The following is a 12,089-nucleotide window of genomic DNA, read 5'->3' as shown; positions in this document are numbered from 1 at the left end:
AAGAGAAGTTTGTATATTAATACCTTATTCCCCTGCAATTACAGTGAAGAACTTAATCATGAAGAGATGTAGTATAGCATCAAACTACAGAAATATTGTGGTTTCTGGGAATTGTTGGATTAAAGAAAAGGGTTCTTCTAAATTTCATAACAAAAAAGAAGCAAAATTAAACAAAGCACTCACACAAATGAAATAAATGATTTGCAATCTAGCGGCAGACTGCATGAATCTTCTGCCCTTTGCTTGTCAGTCAGAATACTAAATAGACTTCTTGTTTTGTCAGTTGTGTGGTCTGTTTATAAATCGAAAAATATGACCCTACTGGAATTTGCGCTTTAAAAGAAAATTTTAAAACTCAGACCATGACACGTCATACTGACATGACCGGGCGCATGAAGCATCTCAATTTATGCTACGACTCCGAACTGTCTGAAATGATTATGGGAATAACTGGAGTTATTAGTGGTCATTATCTGCATGTTATATAACACAAAGTGGATGGTATGAAGGACAAATTTATGATATGTAACAATCCTAGGGGGCAATAGAAAAGACACAATAACAAATCTTACAATACATCTGTAATTACATTTGTATAGGACTCAATTACAAACTAGAAGTTGTTTCACAGAGTATTACATCAGAGATAAAGAGCTGAAAGACACAGAATTGTGAATTTTACTAGATTGCACAACAAGAGTTCTGTACACATTGCCATGTCTACTATTAAGTTTTCGTCATTTTTTTTTGTTTTTGTTTGTTTGTTTTTTTTTTTGGGGGGGGGATGGGATTGGTGAGAACAGCCGTGGGACATTTCAGGCTGTGGTAAGCTGTATTTGATGAACATGTTCAATCATGCATGCAGAGTGAAATACCTATATGTTTTTTTGTTGAGATTATAAATTGTGTATAGAAATATGGTTTTGTTGTAAGTATTCAAAAGAAATATTAACCTTTTTAGTAGGACAGACAATGATTGAAAATAGGTCACTGCACACCGCTAGTTCTGTCATATATTAGTATCTAGGCGTGTATGAATGGCTTGAGGTCGTAAGAAGTAGCATGCTTCAGAAATTTGCTAAGCAAACTCTGCCATCGTAATCACTATAGTAAATCAGTGACACATTTGTGTGTTTGTGGACTTTATTACTACTCCAGCGTGTGTGGATATTTAGCAATAGCAGACAGCACTTCAAATACGTACAATGTACAAATGTACCATGCATCAAATATGTCTGTATACATACAGTGGGTTTTTGTGCACACCTGTTGACCTAACTACTTATGTGTAGATAGTGCACTTTATACTCCTGTGAGTGGTTGTGTTTTCTTTGTTATAGCTGTACAGTTGGTACAACAATTATTGGGTCAAAGTTTTACTATCGGTATGCGATCCTCTTGTTACTGTTAAAGGAGAATTCCATCCAGATACAGTCTGTATTCTGCTGCTTTCCATGAAAAAAAAAAATCCGATAAGTAGATAAGTAAAAATTTTGGGAAAGATTAGAGACACAAAAAGGTTACAAACTGATAAAGGGTAGAGAGCATAGGATAAAGTGGCAACTCCGTATAGTGTTGAGCAGTTCTCCATTCTGTTTGTACACAAGACGTCACAAATTTTCATATTTCTTGTGAAAAAAAAATCTTCTTCAGATCTCTTCTTGGTATGCCAATTTGTTGTACAGTTTAATAAGACTTTATCAAATCACCTCATTTATAACTTTTTTGTGTATCTGATTCCCCCCCCCCCCCCCAGTGTACTTCTCTGATTTTTTTTCTGTTTTTGTACTTTAAAGCAACATACCACACTAACAGGATGAACTATGGACATGAAGTATAAACTGCAAGGTTTATACATCCATGTACACGTTTCATAGGCAAACTTGCAGGTGTGCAATTGCGGTATGAATTCATAACGTAAAATCTTCTAAGCATTTTATTCCTTTTTGTGCTCTTGAGTGCAGATTGGCATAGAAAACCATCAAAGCATTGTACATGCTGACCAAAGTCCTTGTTATACAAATATAGGATCAAGTGACATATCATTACAAATGTGCATTGCATGAAAGTTAAAGACTTGTCAATACAACTCGTTCAAAAATTGTCGTTGCTATAGTTACAGGAGAGCCGCGGTAGATCTATCATCACAAATGTACATGAAATGAATTTTATCAAAGATATGTTGGTGCAACTCCATCAAAAATTGCCATCGCTATAGTTAAAGGAGAGCAGCGGCTGATCGACTGCAAATATATTCAGTTATTACCATGGCAACTGAATTATTGCAAGATGCAGTAAATCCAAGACTCTTTCCTATAGATATTTCCCCCTCTTTGATAAAGCTTACAACCATGTCAGGCTTGAGGAATGATGGTCATCTCTTGAATTTGTCTCCCATATATAATGTACTTTTTTTTTTCTTTGCTGGAAGTCGTACATATTTAATAGATGAGAATATACGATAATAATACCATTTCTGGGGCCTGTTTCATAAAGTGTTACAATTGATATTGCACTCGCTTTTTTGAACATAACTCAGCGAATCCAGCGTAAGATCAATATTGATCATAAACTTTGTCTATGTCATGGAGATACTTATGCTTGATTTAAAGCACAGATTTTAGCAGATTGAGCATAACTTTTTTTGTATCACATCAATAGTGAGGTCAATTTTTAAAAATGATCAATGTTTATGAAGCAGACTCATGGACTCATATTTTAATGCATTATGTGTGAGTACTCTGTCATCCATTTTTCACTGTTGTTTGCGAAAAATGTAGAAGTACAATAGCGTATTAACTGTCCAGTACCGTACTTAAATATTTGTTTTGATTGTTTAAAACAGCACTTTGCATGGCAAAGTTTCTGAAATTTGATACTTGTAGATATTTGTAAAAGGACAAAAGCTGTAAAACCATCTTACATATGGTGAGAAAGTTCACTGGGTAAAATTTACACAATATGTGGTGAGCACCTTGGTCCTGTATTTTATTCAGGGTATATTTGTAAAAAGATGAAATTTGTAAAACTATCCTACATGTAAGAAAATTCACTTGGTAAAATGATCATTAAAAACTGTATTGCCTGTTGCATATTTCTGGTAGAAATAGATGAGCACTTCTTAGAAACTTCAACAAAAGTCAAAATGATTTGGTTTTTTTTAATGTTAACCCTTTTTGTAGCCAGAGGCAAGAGTGAAATGTGCAATACCAATAAATTGTTCAGATGTAGGGTCTTGCACTGGTTGATATAATCTGACTCTGGAAATATTTCTGTTCTCGTTACAGATTCCATGGACCAAGTTGAAAACACATCCAATCTGTCTGGTGAGTTTGACTCATATTACTATGCGACCTTCAACCTTTAATTCTGATTAGTTTCATATGAAAGGGGAATTCCTCCTAAAGAAGAAGAAAAAAAGTCAATGCAACATATGCTGGGAATAATGACAGCTATTCAAAGTGATTGGATGGTGAAATATAGGGAAGAAGGAGAAATATTGATATGAATAAAACTTGTCTAAATGTCACAGATTTTATGTGATGTGATTCTAAAGAAGACATTATCAATTGTCACAAAACATCCTAGTAACAAGTTAAGCCGTTGAGGACAGTTTGATTTTGCTGCAACACGCATTTCCTAAAGATATTTGCCCGTGTATACTCGGGACTTGTCCTCAACGGGTTAAAGGAATGTGCCCTTCTTTAAGGAATGAATGAAGATTTATTTGATTCTTTAAATCATTTTAATACAAGTGTTTTATTCTGATTTTACCATTTTTTTGATAAGAATTTTCATGTAGAGGGGGCTCTACTTGCAATTATCCAGCACTCAAGACTTATATAACTTCTGAACAAATTATTCCACAGAGTGTTTTACAAATCATTCTGCAGTCACAAACCCATACATTTTTGTGAACTTCCCCCTCCCCCTCCCTCCCCCTCCCTCCCCCTTCCCCCCTCCCCATCCCCCAGTAAAAGGGACGAGGTAGTCAGAGATCTGTCACCAGCTTCGGAGTGGCATGACGGATAAATTGTGAATGATGTGTGCATAAATTTGCATAAATTAGCTGAGCAATGTTTGGAGTCTTGTCTCTTTTCCTTTCAGTATCTGGACCAAGTGGAGCTGGAGATGGAAACCTGTCGAGACTTGAGGAAGACAGCGTCGGAATCCAAACAAGCGGCCCAGTCGTACGTTTCTTTCTCTGTCCACCCTTATGCCCCGTCTATTTTTAGTGTTTCTCTCTTTTTGTTTTTGTTTTTGTTTTTGTTTTATTTTTTTGTATTATTGTAAAACCAGAAACATACATGGCATGAAACTTCTGTGAATTCGAGCTGCCAGGTTCAAATGTGTACGTGTGTGTCACACACAAACACACACTGCTATAGCTTCTGACCATTTAAGCATTGAGAATTTAGGGTTTCTGGGATGAACACTGAACTAGGGCTTTCTACAGCTCAGTCGGTAGAGCACCGAGCTAGCATCCGGAGGTCTCGGATTCGAATCCCGATAGAATCCCATTTTCTTTGCTCAATTTTCCACTAATAACTATTATTCATTTCTGGTCAGTTTTTCTGTTTGCGTTTCTTTCACAAATCTTCTTACATCTACGCTCCTCACCAAATTTGTGATAGTTTCATGCACACAAAAAATTCAAGGTTTTTACAGTTATCATTATTTCATGGAATGATGAATGCAGCATAGTTAGAATGAAAAAATAGATAAGTCAGCCTTGAACAAAAGCTGTTAGATACAGTGCTATAGCCAGACAACATGAGTCTGGTTAATACAATGCATAATACATCTGTATTGATGTACACTAATATATTAATGTGCAAGTGTATGTTAGTGAATGACAGATCAAAGTGTTTGTAGGTCTTTATTGTAATAGCCAGTCTGTACACAGCTGGTTTCATACCATTAAAGAGGAGCTATGTACAGCTGTAGCTCGTAGAAAGTGAGAATTGTCCAAGTTTTTTTTTTTTTTTTAATGGTGTTAGGTTTTGTTTTGTTTTGTTTTGTTTTTGCTCATGTCATTTCCTGGAGTCTCTTCAGCAACATATTTCCATGCAATTTCAATGGAATTGAATGACGTTTGGCCCTGGATGATTAATGTAATCTTTATGCCATGTTTCTACATGTATCATTATGACTGTTGTGTTACTTATAGGGTACCAGTGAGTAAGGATCTTGTTTTTGCGGTATGACAGATGCACCACTTATAAAACTATTATGATAGCCACTTTTTTTCATCAAAAAATTCCGATATGATTTCACGAAAGGACAACATTTGTGCAATCTTTTGCTGGGTAGGGTTGACAGTCGGTAATGATACATACATGTAAGTAGATGCAGTGGATGTATCGTAGAGCGACATATTACTGTATACGCTATATATTTCGCGGGGTTTTTATTTTCGCAAATTTCGCGAGTCAGGAGCTATTCGCAAAATTAACAACACGCGAAAATATTACCTTCCAAAATGAATCCCTTGCCTTGATGATACAAACATTTCAGTACTAGTATACCATGTCACGGCTTACCGAACAGACCATACTGGCTAAGCTTGTTTACGTACATATAGCACGTCCACATCTACTTACGAATACTGTATAGAGCCAATTCATTATCGCAAGGGGACCACTCATCAGAAATCTAGCGCGATTGACTTAACCACTTCAAAATGTTGAATTCTAACTTACTAGTTCGCAGAGTTTTGGTAAGTTTTTTTTTCGTGCAGTGTATAACTAGTATCATTCTTATTTGCTAGTAAGTTGAAAATTCACGCTTTCTTTGCCACTTCAGAGTCTTCATATTTTCTCTGGTCCCCCAATCGCGAATTTAACCAGTCACGAAAATGTGTGACAGCGGCAATTCGCGAAAATTTATGTACGCGAAAATTATAGTGTATACAGTATTTGCCTCTGCATGCACCCTGTTGCAACCCCCTCATGAACATGTATGCATGACAATATAGCTACAACAGTTTGCGTCTTTGCTCTAGACAAATGGATGAAGCTCTTGTTTTGTCTTTTGAAAAATGTACCAACAGTTTTCATTTTGAAAACTTGAATCTTTGCTATTGCATCATTTCCAACAACCCCTTTACTTGAAAGAAAGATATTATTCAGAGGGGTGAAGGCTCAGATTTGAGTTTCTTCAGTTTGTCTCCAGACAAACTGAAGAAGCTAAAACCTAAACCCCTTTTATACTTGTCCTGCTATTGGTAAATTATGCATTTCTCTATGGGTAGCTCCGTAATTACTTCTGCTCATGACAATTTGAAATTTAAATTGTTAAAATTAATCTGTGGGCATCTTGATTTTTGTCCCACAGTGTTCCAAGCAAATATGGCTTCCCGGAAAGAGTTGTGGATGGAATGTTCGTCCATGTCAACTCCATCACAGGCAAATTCAAGTCGGACACCTTCCATGCAGATATACAGGTATGTCTCTTGCTTCCTTGTGAGTTGCCATGGTAAAGACAGGTTTATAATGTCATTTGCAGAACATGCAAAACATTACTTGAAATCCCACGCACAAATACATGGGTATGCTGGAATCCAATATCTTGAGCCATAATACTTTTTAATCTGACTGGTACGTTTTATTATACCCCCGCCAAACGAAGTTTGAAGGGGGTATATAGGAATCAGCGGACGGTCGGGCGGTCGGGCGGTCGGGCGGTCGGTCCGTTGCAAATCTTGCGTCGCGAACTACTTCCTCAGTTTTCAACCGATTCCCATAAAACTTGGCACAGATGTGTGCCTTGGGTTGTAGATGTGCAAGACGTATTTTTTGACCGTACCCAAAAATACGTTGCCATGGTAATGGCATATTATGGGCAAAAATGGGTAAAAATCTTGCGTCGCGAACTCCTCCCACAGTTTTTGATCAATTTTTATGAAATTAGGTACAGATGTTCATCTGAATATGTTAATGTGCAAGACACATATTTCCGCAGTGGCAAAAAGTGCGTTGCCATGGTAACGGCATGTTATTGGTAAAATATAGGGCAAAATGCTTCATGGCAAAACTGCTTCATCAGTGTTCTTCCAATTCTCATGGAATTCATATTGAATGTTTGTCTTAGGATATAGGTCAGCATGACACATTTCTTGACAGTGACGAAAAGTATGTTGCCATGGTAACAGCTCACATATTATGAGCCAAAATGATGGAAAATTTTGTGTTGCAAACTACTTCCTCAGTTTTTGCCCAATTTCTATGAAACTTGGTACAGATGTGTGCCTTTGGTTGTAGATGTGCAAGACGCATTTTTTGACAGTACCCGAAAGTACGTTGCCATGGTAACGGCATATTAATGGCAGAAGATCAAGGAAAGATCTTGCGGATTTAACTACTTCCTCAGTTTTTTGACCAAAGCTTATGAAATGTGGCACACACCTTGATCTTGGTGGGAAGATGTGGAAGACATATTTTTCGGACGTGTCGGAAGCTGCGTTGCCATGGTAACGGCATATAAATGGCAGAAGATCAAGGAAAGATCTTGCGGATTGAACTTCTTCCTCTGTATTCGACTGAAGCTCATGAAATGTGGCACACACATTGGTCTTGGTGGGAAGATGTGCAAGACATATTTTTTGGACATGTCGGAAGCTGCGTTGCCATGGTAACGGCATATTAATGGTGGAAGATCAAGGAAAGATCTTGTGGATTGAACTACTTCCTCAGTTTTTGACAAAAGCTTATGAAATGTGGCACACTCAATAGTCATGGTGGGAAGATGTGCAAGACATATTTTTCAGACGTGTCGGAAGCTGCGTTGCCATGGTAACGGCATTTAAATGGCAGAAGATCAAGGAAAGATCATTCCTTGGGTAAGACTGTCGTCACGGGGCGGGGGTATTAATCACCTTACGTGATATTTCTAGTTATTATTATGATTAATTTCTAGACATTTTCCTGGTTTGATAGGTCGGTGAGTGGTCATCTTTGTGACTGTGACCCTTTGGGGGTCACCATTGGGTCACATCATCCGGTCTTTGTATGCTTAGCCACTTTATAGGGATTTCTCCCTACTCTTTGTGATATTAATGAACACACACACACACACACACACACACACACAAGAACAAATGACCTTGAGTCTCCTTTGACCTGTTGAGGACAAGTCCTGAGTATACTCGGGGGAAGTGTCTTTTGGAAATGCATGTGGTAGCAAAATCTGCCTGTCCTCAATGGGTTAGAAGACTTGGCAATGAGGTGATCAGTGACTTGCCAAAGGGCTCTACTGCTTGGCTGGGACTTGAACCAAGGACCTTATGCATACATGGAAACCTGCCGTGTAAACCACATGGTCTTAACGTTTGGCAAGACAGTAATGTGTCATGATACATGTTCTCACTGTGTAGGGATAATAATATTGTTTAAGTAGGTTTTACAGTAAATGCGCTTGCCTTCAGGGAGGCTTGTCCAGTTATGATGCTTTTATGGCTATATCCGACTTTCTTGACAGGCCAAGTCTTTTGGTGAATATTTTAATGGAATGCTAGTGAAATACCTTGCAAACTGAACTAGGCATTGAGTGTATTGGTGAATAAGTGTGTGGGTGAATATAGTGTTTAGAATCATACTGACCATTTTCAAGTGTAGATGGAACAGGTAGGCAGGTGATGGAAAGTGTAGATGGCGCAGCCTTGAATTGAGACTGAGGAGAGAGCCCTCGTGGGATGGTTGGACACAAAGCGAGCAAGATTCGGTTCCCAGGCTGTTGGTTGACTTAAGGCCCTCAGAGAATCGACTATTGGATTACACCGGTGAGCATTTAGTCGGTCATAAAAGGTGTTTGGAGACCAGTGTGGGTGGCAGAACGGTTCTCATACTCTTTAAATGGATGTAAAAGTTTAGCCTTTCTTTAAACTTTGGAAAAGGTTGTAGGTTGCAGTTCATAGCTTCTTTGAAGGTGGTTTGGTGTCAGGAAAAGTAGAGACCCTGTGAAGGCTCAGGTGTACAAGTTTAGGGCTGTAATACAATTGGGTTCTCAAGGTGGTGAGACCGTCCCAAACACTCTTTAGATTGCTTGATTGCTAAATGAGTGTACACATTGTAGTTGGTCAAAAGAGAGAGAGGAGTGAGGTGGCGGGAAAAATTTCTCATGCCATTTGATGTACAAGAAACCTGTAAAGTTTACTGTGGGTAAAGTGATAGGTTTGCAATGCAAGCAGTTTAAAGGGAATAATGTGCTATCATTAAAGGCATAATTTAGCATTTGCAGATGAAACAAAAACCCAGTATCGGTGCTTCAAAATAGTTCTAAAATGTGAGTTAGGGATAGAAAGAACAAATTTGTAAAAATTTGAACTAATGTAATCGATGTTAAGTATTATACACTGAAGTCTATTTCAAATGGTGGCAAAACAGTTCTAGAAAAAAGTTTTTTCTGAGTGTACACTATTTGCTCTCACAGTGTGCATAGAATTGTCGCAAAGATATAATGGTGGGGGACATGAAGGAGTCTTGGGTGGGAAAAATTTCTCATACCTCCCTTTGATGTGTAGAACTTTTAGCTTATCAGTAAATTAGGCATTTAAAGGTTAAATGTCGCAATTCCAACTGAAGGCAATCTTATAGTTCAAAAAAGAGAGCAAAAACGGAAGGAAAGTCTAAATGCTCAACACTGTCCCTCGCTAGGACAATACTGCTATTGCATGGTAGAAGGTTAGCTTTGTAAGACTACATGCTGTTATTTATTATACAATAAATTCTGCTTATATCCTTTCACAAATATTAGCAATATGGAAGGGTGTGCTGTCTTTTCTGTCACTCTTAAATCTGTTGTGCATTTGTCATGATCCCATTTGTATTTTTTTGTTCTTTTGCGAATGTTTAATATCCTTGAAATTAACAATTCATTTACAGTGAAATTAACAATTATTTGAAGAGTGTGAAGAGTAGTTGAAGGCTATGTTAGCGCAACAGGGATTAGGTAATCATTTCTCATTAACAGGGTTTAGTTTCTGGACAATTGTGCCAATCGAAAGAGGTGCTCCCCAGCATCTGTGCCAATCAGCGAACAAAACCTAGTTAAGGGTTACAAAAAATTGATGATTTTGACTTCCTCAGTATGAGATGATTGCATATCATGAGGCTCTGTAACTACATGTACATGAAACTATGCATCAATCAGCTATTATCTATCAGAGCACATTCATCTTGAAATGAAATACAGGTTCTTGTCAGCATGGAGATCATAGCGCCACAACGAAGCCGTAATCTAACTCGCTGTCGGCATTCTTTCGGCAACACACGTGACAAATTGTGCATCTGCCGACTGAACCGCACCACAACTTGTGCTTAGATGTGAATTATGTCTATTGTAGTCTACAGAGTGTCTTTAATATGTGATGAAAATGTTATTGAGACTCATCACCTGTCATTTACCTCCTCAAGTGAAAGTGAAAGGTAGATTAAAATCTCGGATTTCAAGGGGGGGGGGGGCGTGAGGCAGGCAAAGTAGAAGGTTTCTTGAAGTTTTTGTTGCCACGTAGAGTACTGGTAGGAAAGCAGAGATGATAGTACCATCACTTAGAATGCTGATATCGATCATTGAAACGTGCAGCAACACATACCGTCTCGCAATGTTGTAGTGAAGCAATTGAATGCTACATGTATGTCATCACTTCGCACACATTTTGCAGTGCATGAAACTGAATCGAATGCAGGTACAGTTGAACCTCTCGTATCCGGACAAGTCGGGACCGGGGCTCATCCGGATAAGGGATTTGGCCGGATACGGGAGACTCGATGCTTTATACATGTACATATACATACACATGTACTGATGTAGCCCATTGTAGTACCACATGTAGTAATGTGTATACTGCAACCTTTTCATTGTTACATTTGGGGATGTTTGGGGATGTTAAAATGTCTGAGGGTAAGCAATTTGGAAGGAAATATGATGTAATGTATGTTAATCATGTTGGAAGTAATATGTAATTCATGTGTGTTTGTGTAGGAGTTCTCAAGGAGTTGGGAATCCCCCTTTCCTCCCGTAATTATTAAAAAAAAAAAAAAAAAAAAAAAAAAAACAAATCACGGCGAGATTGCGTCCGTATAATAGAGAGATCCGGATAAAGGGAGGCCGGATAATAGAGGTTCAACTGTAATTAGACATGAGTGGCATTCACAAACGGCTTGCCATTCTATGTGTGCCAGAGTTGCAAAGTCTCTCTGATTCTGCACAGACTTTGTGAAAAAATGGCAACACGTCTTCATGTTTTGGATGTAAGGGAATATCTAACAGCATATTCCTTAATTTGAGAAATATTTTTGACCATCTTCAAGTACCACCCTGATTGCTTTGTGAAATATCCTCAATAATTTTTGTGTATGAATGTTAGCAGTGCAGATATTACCAGTGACGTGAGGAAGAAAATTACAATCAGGGTTATCTCTTAAAATGATATATCCAAAATTTATGATAATTCGGGTTTGAATTTGTGCTTGTGTATGTGCATTCTTGTTTCATTTCTTAAGATCAGTAACCTGGCCACCCCCAATTATTGATTTTGGTAAACTTCAGGAGAGAAATGTTGAGATATCATCATGCGGAAAATTTTTGCAAACTATCATATTTGTTGCTCAGACTGATTGCTCATGATGCATGTTGAACCCCTTTGTTATGGAGCTGTGCAGTAATTATGTATTTTCTATCCTAACTGCGGTTTATGGACCCCTTTGTTTTGACACTCAGTATATTTTGTTATGGCATATATCCTGTTTTGGAAGGGAAAATGCCATAGATCTCTAACCCCTAGAATGCACAATTTTGTCAGGAATTTTTCATTTTTAGTATATTTATGTAGAACGTACCATTTTGAAAGCAAAGAGTTTAGTAATTAGGAGGTTGTTCGTTTCAATCCCACCCAAGTATGCACTTATGCCCATGACATTAATTATGGCTCTTATTAAAAATGCTGAATAATCTGTGCTTACCTGGTATTCATATTGATGAAGGGCAACTTGTCAGTCAGTTGCGAAGAGCTTGCTCTATGTAGAAAAGACAAGAAATGGATTTAACTTGCTGAGTACTACTACATTTGTAAAATACCTTTGACTTTGCAT

The 12,089-nt window shown here is 37.8% G+C and overlaps 1 protein-coding gene across 1 annotated transcript in view; it reads left to right on the top strand.

Annotated features, from left to right (window-relative positions):
- Window positions 1–3,287: 3,287 nt before the first annotated feature.
- LOC139739009 (bridge-like lipid transfer protein family member 3B) overlaps window positions 3,288–12,089 on the top strand; it is a gene marked incomplete at its 5' end in the record, with an annotated part of 41,149 nt that continues 32,347 nt past the window's right edge. The window contains 3 exons of the mRNA XM_071649627.1: window positions 3,288–3,326; window positions 4,108–4,190; window positions 6,337–6,445. Coding sequence (XP_071505728.1) covers window positions 3,288–3,326; window positions 4,108–4,190; window positions 6,337–6,445 — 231 coding nt within the window. The remainder of the gene's footprint in view (window positions 3,327–4,107; window positions 4,191–6,336; window positions 6,446–12,089) is intronic.

The sequence above is a fragment of the Diadema antillarum genome, unplaced genomic scaffold (assembly GCF_040938485.1).
Source record: "Diadema antillarum isolate AM-2024a unplaced genomic scaffold, OU_Dant_1.0 seq00000778_RagTag, whole genome shotgun sequence".
NCBI classification, from domain to species: domain Eukaryota; kingdom Metazoa; phylum Echinodermata; class Echinoidea; order Diadematoida; family Diadematidae; genus Diadema; species Diadema antillarum.
Note: the sequence above shows the minus strand (reverse complement) of the source record. Positions and strands in the feature narration are given on the sequence as shown.